The following is an 8,995-nucleotide window of genomic DNA, read 5'->3' as shown; positions in this document are numbered from 1 at the left end:
AAAACACAAAAGACAATATTGGCCAATTCAATTCAATTCAATTTTATTTTATTTCTGTACAGCTCAAAAACAATAAAATTGTCTCAAGGCGCATCATTCAAGATAAAAAGAAAGAATATCATCATATAAATGACAAACCCATTCAAACAGGTTTTATTCAGTTTGTTCTCATACAGTCCTAAAGCTGAGCTGCTCCACTGTTTCAGGACCTCAGAGTCTGATCAGACTAATGAAGCTGAAGCTGAGCTGCTCCACTGTTTCAGGACCTCAGAGTCTGATCAGACTAATGAAGCTGAAGCTGAACTGCTCCACTGTTTCAGGACCTCAGAGTCTGATCAGACTAATGAAGCTGAAGCTGAGCTGCTCCACTGTTTCAGGACCTCAGTTATTCAAAAGGTTGTTAGTAAACTATGGCTACATTCACCAACTTCAGTTATTGTTTGGAAAATAAAGTACAATATTATTCTCTTTAGAAAATCATATTGAATTAAAATACTCTTAACACATGGATTATGGCGGTAGGCCTACCACTTCAGATTCTCCATTCCATTTATAATCAAGAAAAATAATAATATTATTCATATAATATTTCTGTGTGGAATATTTGTACACACATCAGATCATGTGCTTCTTCATCTACCTATGGGTACTTTTAAGGCAGTAGCCACAGATCAGGTTATTCAAAAATAATAATGCATGCAGACATTTTAATAGCCTGCAACTACAATGACAATAAAAGCTTTTTATTAACCTGCCAAAAGGAAGTGACATCATCTCTTGCTATGCTGCTCTACTTTCACTGAAGCTCTCACTGGTAACATCCTCAGAGGAGACAGTTTACAGGCAACATTAAAGTATGGAAACACTCTCTCAGTGAAAGTGTGTGTGAGAGTGTGTAGGTGTGTGTTATTATCAGGGTCAGAGAATGACAGCTCTCCTCTGTCCCAGTCCAGCTGCACTCTGATCCTCTGGAGTTTCTGCTTCACTGTGAGGAGAGTGTAGGGCTGTGGTGTAGAACATGCTTTATATTTACCATCTTTATAATACACATACCACAGTCCACTCATTGAGTTATAGTGTCCCTTCCTCTGGACAGACTCTCTCATCACACCCACAATCCACCATGTGTTCTCTCCAACCTCCACATCCCAGCAGTGAGTCCCTGAGTTAAAGCCCTCAGAGCCCAGGACACTGGCATACTTATCAAATCTCTCTGGGTTATCAGGAAGCTGCTGTCTCTCATCACCACGTCTCACACTGGTCAGATCCTCAGATAGGATGAGTAATGTTGCTGCAGTGTTGGGATCCAGAGTCACAGGAGCTGCAGAGAGAGAAACACAAATGGTTTAGGTGGAAAGAGCATACAAAAACAGATACATACACATATACAAACTAGGAGGTCACTATCTGTATCTGTTAAACCAACAAAATGATCTGTCTTTGGGTCTGGGTTCAGATAGAAGGCCAGAGGTGGGCATGGCTTATGTCAGAAGGCAGGCCATTTCATGTTTTAGCCTAATATTCATTGGTAATATAATTGGTGTGCTTCCAAAGATTCATTGTATGTGTGTGCGAGTGTACATGTGCCCAGTGGTTAAAGTGGGATTTGGTAGGTGGGGGTACTCTATTTTCCGGTGTGGTGGCGGCGGCGGGGGGGTATTTGGTGGATCTGGCGACGGCCGTGGCGGCGGGGGGTATTTGGTGGATCTGGTGGCGGCGGCGTTGAAATCACCCATTCCTATATTTTTTTAATTACAGTGATATGAGGAGGTCTAACCAAAGACTTAAAGCAGGGATGGATCATGGGCCTTTGGGCCCCTATTTGGTTCCATGAGAAAATTTTGGCCAGCTGGAAATGAACAATTAGTGCTGACATTTAGATTTGAAACTCATAGCATTTAAGCGATTCACACATTTTAGAATGTTGGCCTATAGTAGATAGATGTTTATGCTGTAAACCACTTAGTTCTTTAGTAGGCTACATATACAGTATAGTGATATACTGTAGTTCTTCTCTCTGAATGGCGACAGGCCTACTGCAAACATGCCGGTCACACCCATCCACCACGCAAGGTTACAGAGCTCTTTATCATTAAAAAAATGATACAAAAAATACTGATTAGGCTACATGAAATGGAGCAGAAGAAATGAGCCTAGGCTACTGTAAATCTACTACTCTTACACTTGTGTTCCCATACGTGTTTTTTTAACAGAAAATGGAAACTTCCAGCCCCTGAGCTTGTAATTGTTTATTATGGAACCATACAGAGAAAGAAAAAAAGGAAATAAACTGTATGTTTTGTTGCCCTATTTAAAATATAGACGTTAGACTGTAGCTTACTACTTCACCTTGGACTCCAACATGCACTCGCTCTGACTGGAACAGTCTAAACACTTACCGCAAAGTGTCGCGCTCTCAACTGAACTGACAGGTTAACTGTTTTTTTTTTCGCGCGAAGCGTGTTTGTCAGAGGGATGAACAAGGCGGGGCTAGGGGATGATATTACGTTTTGATTTGATCGAGACGCTGATGAACTCCTTCAGAAGGAGCGCGAGCAGGCCGGTTCAGACCAAAGATTCGCGACGAGACGAGACTGGCCTTAACATTGAAAAAAAAAAAAATGTTTTTTTTTTTTTTTAAAGAATCCATTTATTTATTAATTTATCTGAGGTGTCGGCACTGAGTACCCGAGCGTTCCGGCCCACTTTAACCCCTGCATGTGCCTGCTCGCCTTATGTGAGAAGAAGCAGAGACACTATGAGCTCTAGTAGGGGAGATGTGTGTGTGTGTGTGTGCCTCTGTCTGTGTGTGTGTTTGTGTATGTGTGTGTGTGTGTGTGCGTGTATGAACTTGAACTTGTGTGTGTAAGAGGCACAGCCCATGCTCGCCGGCCAGATATTGTTTGTGGAGCAGACAAAACCGATCTCCTTAGTTATTGTTCTCTATAACTTTAACAAGGAGAATCTTACCCGCAAACTCCCCAAAAACAGACAATTAATTTAATGCTCGACCAGAGAGGAGAACTTTCTAGATCACTGTTACACCACAGTAAGCAGTGCCTATCACACCGTCCCCCAGGCTGCACTGGGACCGTCAGACCACCTCATGGTCCATCTTATTCCTGCATACAGGCAGAAACTAAAGCCCTGTAAACCTGTTGTGAGAACATCAAAGCAGTGGACCAGTGAAGCTGTGGAGGACCTTCAGGCGTGCTTGGAGTGTACCGATTGGGAGGTTTTCAGGACTGCTACCAACAGTGTGGATGAGTACACAGAGGCTGTGACATCATATATCAGCTTCTGTGAGGACAGCTGTGTTCCATTGTGCACCTGGGTGAGTTATAAAAATGCAAAAACCTGGTTCACAGCTAAACTCAGAGTTGAGGTTGGAGAAGGAAGAAACGTTCAGGAGTGGGGACAGAGACAGGTTTATAAAGTCGAAATACAGGTTTAGCAAGGAGAAGAAGCTTAACGACTGTGCTCTGAGAAACTCCAACACCAGCAGCTCCAGCCCATCAACTGCACCTCCCCCACCATAGCAAAGGCCTGCACCTTTCCACAGCTGCCCACCTCAGAGCCCCCTCCCACCTCCCCCTTCACAGTGACGACTCCGTAAACAGTAAACAGACTCTTCAGGAGACAGAACCCCGCAAAGCAGCCGGGCCAGACTCTCTCTCCCTCCATCCTGAAGCAATGTGCTGATCAGCTGTCTCCGGTGTTCACAGACATGCCACAACTTACTGGAGATATGCCACTTACTAGCCTGCTTCAAGGCCTCCACCATCATCCCCGTCCCCAAAAAAACAAAGATCACTGGACTCAATGATTAAAGACCCGTCGCCCTGACCTCTGTGGTGATAAAGTCATTTAAGCGCCTTGCGCTGTTCCACCTCAAAGCCATCACTGACATTTTCCTACTCCAGTATTATGTTTGTGGACTTCAGCTCTGCCTTCAACACCATCATCCCAGCTCTGCTACAGGACAAGCTCTCCCAGCTGAGTGTGCCTGACTCCACCTGCAGGTGGATCACAGACTTCCTGTCTGACAGGATGCAACACGTGAGGCTGGGGAAGCATGTATTTGACTCCCTGACCATAAGCACTGGTTCCCCTCAAGGCTGCGTTCATTCCCCCTCTACTCTTCTCCCTGTAGATCTGAACCTCCAGCTACACTTCCTGGGCACCATCATCTCCCAGGACCTCAAGTGTGAGCTGAACTTAAGACTTTTTCTTTTTCACCGGTAGACCTTCGTCTCAAACTCTTCATCACTTCCACTCTCCTCCAGTTCCCCCTTCCGCTTGGCATCTCTGTTGATCTCTTCTCTCTTCGTCTCCCTCTGTGCTTGAGTGTGTGTGTGTGTGTTTTGTGTTTGAAAGGGATAAATACACTTACTGTATTGAACAATCTCTTGCATCTTCTCCCAGACTCTGAACTTCAGGTTGCCCAGGTGTTTTGCCACATTGATCAGAGCTCCTGAAACCCTCTCTGGATCCTGCGGTGTGCACTGGGCTCTGGAATAACATTCAGGAGTCAGTGCTGCTGTGGGTTTGGGTTCAGAACCACAGAGAAGAGAGAGACAGGAGGCAGAACACTCACCTCTCCACTGTGCTCTTGTAGTTCTGTGAAATGATAAAGGAGGGAATATGTATATTGAATACATTTATTAGACACTTGTTTAAGCAGTTTGTTATTAAGCAGTACCCTGGCAACAGACACACACATACACATAACACCGGCACAGACACACACACACGCACACATTTTACATTAGGGCCTACGGGAGCTGCATGTTCTGCCTGAAGAAGGTCCAACATGATGAGGTACCTGAGTCCCCCCCCCACACACACAACACACACACACAACACACACACACACTCATACACAGACACACAAACATTCACACATACCGTAACACACACACACACACACACACACACACACACACACACACACACACACACATACATAACACACATTGATAATTGGTAACAAAATAAACATTTACATGCCTCCTGTTATATCACACACACACACACACACACACACACACACACACACACACACACACACACACACACACACACACACATATTAGAATAGTACACATTTTAAATCCAGTATCATAATTAAAGATAAAAAAACTTTTTTTTTCTTACCTGCAGGAATGTGACGTCATCAGCTTCCATTTCCTTTTCTATGGCTCTGATTGTGTCTGAAAGAGATGAGATCTCTCTGCTCATCTTCTCAATCTTCTCCTTCATCATCTGACTCTTCTGCTCCTCTTCCTCCCTTAGTGCAGCTATCCTGGCTGCCTCTTCATCTCGTAGAAACTGGTGAAGGTCCCAAAACTCCTTCTGGATCTGCCTCTCTGTGTGTTTGGCCTGAGTCTGGGTAAAATCAAGTCATATCAACCCTTTTACTGCAAGATAGTGTCTTTCATACTTTAAATATTCTGAAAGCATCACCTGAAAACTAACATTTAAAAAAGCAAATAAAATAGAGCTCACTTATAAAGTAACTTTTTTTTAATCCTTTAATCAAATGTACTTAATGTATAATAATGTTTTCCTTCACACATTTTCTGTATAGTTTTGCAAAACTGCACACACACAATGCAAAAGACCACAAATCTGTTCCAAACTGAATCACTGCATTCCAACCCATTGATCCCTTTTCTGAATGGCAAACACAACTAGCCTATTCATGTTGTTACTTTTTCACTCACTAAATACACACTAGTGTGATACACCTACACACACACACACATCCACACTAATTAGAGAAGTTACAGTGAGACGGGTCCCAGGATTTTGCCTTAAAATAGGACTACAGTTATAGGGAGAATCACTGACAGGAGAATAAATCAGGAATCGTGAGGGGATCTGTAACAGGAAGTCCTGCCCTGTCTTATAAAGTGTCAATCAAGTTGTTGGATGTTTCACCTCACCTGATTGTGAAATTTGGTGCAAACACAGTGAACAAGTCCTCACCAAGAATATGTATTTTTTGTAGCTTTATGTGAGCTTTTGGAGAAGAAACATTCACAATGTTCATGGCAGATTGAGAAAAATGCAGTTACGCTTTGGGTAGACTACTTTACATGTCTGTTTGACCATCCTATGTGGAGTTACAGATCTCTGCCCCAAACCACAGCCCGTAATTGACGGCTCATCAACATCACAACCAATGTCCTCCTTTGGAACTGGTATATACAGTAAGTCTTGCATTTTGAAGGGCGCTGCTTTAAAAAAGGCACACAAACATTCACTGCCTGTTTGTTTCTGTCTTAGAAAGTGTGTAATGTTTTATGAAGAGCGTTTGATGAAATTGGAAATGGAGTTAAAGGCTGAGATTTAGCACAGATGTGGTGTGGGGTTGTGCTGTATGTCTGACAGACTTCAGGGATCCTGTGACATGGAAACATTACATTTTAGACAGTAATAAACTCCTCTAGTTAAAGACTGTAATAAACTCCTCTAGTTAAAGACAGTAATCAACTCCACTAGTTAAAGACAGGAATCAACTCCTCTAGTTAAAGACTGTAATCAACTCCACTAGTTAAAGACAGTAATCAACTCCACTAGTTAAAGACTGTAATCAACTTCACTAGTTAAAGACAGTAATTAACTCGTCTAGTAAACATTCAATATAGATTTAACTCCAGCAGTGAATATTTCTTATGTTGATTGAATGTTGATATTTTCCCAATGAATTTCCTTAATAATTTCCTGGTTAACTAACATGATTCAGTTCAGTCATCAAAAGACTACCTATTAAATAACTCATCATGAATAAACCATAATCTTAAGCATTTAACATGCATGTGCAGTCTAAATACCAAGGTTAATTGTTTGTGGAAATTAGGGAACTAAAAACTGTTATTTAATGGATTTTGTGTAAAAATGTTAAATAAAACAGGGACTTCACATAAAGTAATGATTTTGGGTTCCATATAGAGGTCATAGAGAGAATGTATGTAGCATTAGCATCACAGTACACCATGGCAGCATATCCCACTCACCTTAATATGCTCAGCTATTTGATAACAGGTGTCTTTAGCCTTCTCAAAGTCCTTTTGCTTCTCACGCAGTTTGACCATGAGTTCCTCCTGAAATGAATGGATGACTTTCATGTAGAGTATTTCTGTACTGTAGCCTACCCTACTCTATCCCTACTACTTTAATGTAGAGTATTTCTGTACTGTAGCCTACCCTACTCTATCCCTACTACTTTAATGTAGAGTATTTCTGTACTGTAGCCTACCCTACTCTATCCCTACTACTTTAATGTAGAGTATTTCTGTACTGTAGCCTACCCTACTCTATCCCTACTACTTTAATGTAGAGTATTTCTGTACTGTAGCCTACCCTACTCTATCCCTACTACTTTAATGTAGAGTATTTCTGTACTGTAGCCTACTCTATTCATACTACCAGATTGCAATCAACACAGACCTGAGCAGGCTGTTGTTACTCACACATTCAATGTCAGGTGAACGAGACTGGATGAAGTGTGCGATTACATGAGCTTGTGAGTGTGAGTGTGTGTGTGTGTGTGTGTGTGTGTGTGTGTGTGAGAGAGAGAGAGAGAGAGAGAGAGAGTGTGTGCGCATGCAAGTTTGTGTGTGTGTGTGTGTGTGTGTGTGTGTGTGTGTGTGTGTGTGTGTGTGTGTGCGCCTAACATGAGCACATGTCTGTTCACATAAGCTTATGGACATAGCATCTATACACGTGAGTAATCCTGCTCCTAGGTGAGACATGTGAACATTAACAACATGACGTTATCTGGACAGCAGTAAATGGTGGCAAACTGGCAGTACTTCAGACACAAACAGCATACAGTGTATGACATAACACAAGTGAGTCTAAAATGTTGGCTGGGGGAGTCTAAGTGTACGTACAGGGCGAAGGAACCTGTTAAGCGTCATATTTAGACTAAAGAAACGTACCTTAACATTGATTGCTGCTTCACCGATAGGACGGAAGATGTGATCTTGGTGTAATTTTGAGTCTCGACACATTAGGCACACAAGCTGCTGATCCTCTTGACAGAATAAATCAAGTTTTCGTTTGTGAAGACGGCAAGACGCGTGTTGCCAGTCTTGTAAGAAAGTCTCACACAGGTTCTTTAAAGCCAAATTTGGGGGAAGCCCGTCCTTTGATGATTTTCTCCTGCAGACTGGACATTCTCTGGATCCTTTGGTTTCCCAGAACGTCAGCAGACAGTCTTTACACACACTGTGACTACATGACAGAAGAACTGGGTTCTTGAAGATTTCAAAACACACCGGACAGGAAAGATCCTCTTCCAGCCTTGCCGCCATCCTCTCCTTCAACCCCTAATAACTTTCACTGAAGGTAGAAGAATTGGAAGAACTGCAATGGTCTCCAACTATATATTTTAACGCTTAACACATTAAGATTTCTTCAGGTTTGAAAACCATCAATTCCATTTTTAACTTTTCAATCAGTAAGCAGGTCCACCTCTCCAACTTGTTTTTGAAAACAAAACACAAGTAGTTGTGGTATTTCTTTCCCAAAGGTTAATGTACGCACTTGTTATGCCGTACAGGGCAGCCGTCTGTCACTGAGCTTTACTTCCTCCTTCAAAAAAGGAGAGTCAGATACCTGACAGATTGGGAGGAGCAGAGAGCTGATTGGTCAGTCTCACAATAGTCCTCCAATAAACAGTTCTTTACTGCCTCCTTGTCTTGAGGATCAGAGGTCAAAGTACCTGGATGAGTGAGCTCTACCTTACAGTCATAAACAGGCCTTAAAGTCAGTGTTTTTCCTCCACTATCTACAGAAATGTCTTTCTGATCTCATTCCTACTGCAGAACCATTCCTTCACAGATACACAGAGAGCTGTCTGTGCTGTGAATGACACCTCCAGTGTACACGCTCTCAGCACATCCAGTGTGTCTGATTTTCAGTGACATTATCAAAGGGAAACGTCTGTATTCTTTAACCTGGGCCCTACTGAAGGCTGACATTA

At 42.5% G+C, this 8,995-nt stretch overlaps 1 protein-coding gene across 1 annotated transcript; it reads right to left on the bottom strand.

Moving 5' to 3' along the window:
- Window positions 1-770: 770 nt before the first annotated feature.
- Window positions 771-7,100, bottom strand: LOC308365958 (E3 ubiquitin-protein ligase TRIM35-like; the record flags this gene model as incomplete). Its single annotated transcript, XM_080839593.1, has 5 exons — window positions 771-1,321; window positions 4,394-4,512; window positions 4,598-4,620; window positions 5,158-5,388; window positions 7,023-7,100. The coding sequence occupies 5 exons, from the start codon at window positions 7,098-7,100 to the stop codon at window positions 771-773; spliced, it is 1,002 nt and encodes a 333-aa protein (XP_080695719.1).
- Window positions 7,101-8,995: the final 1,895 nt, after the last annotated feature.

Source organism: Sprattus sprattus (assembly GCF_963457725.1).
Source record: "Sprattus sprattus genome assembly, chromosome: 5".
NCBI classification, from domain to species: domain Eukaryota; kingdom Metazoa; phylum Chordata; class Actinopteri; order Clupeiformes; family Clupeidae; genus Sprattus; species Sprattus sprattus.
Note: the sequence above shows the minus strand (reverse complement) of the source record. Positions and strands in the feature narration are given on the sequence as shown.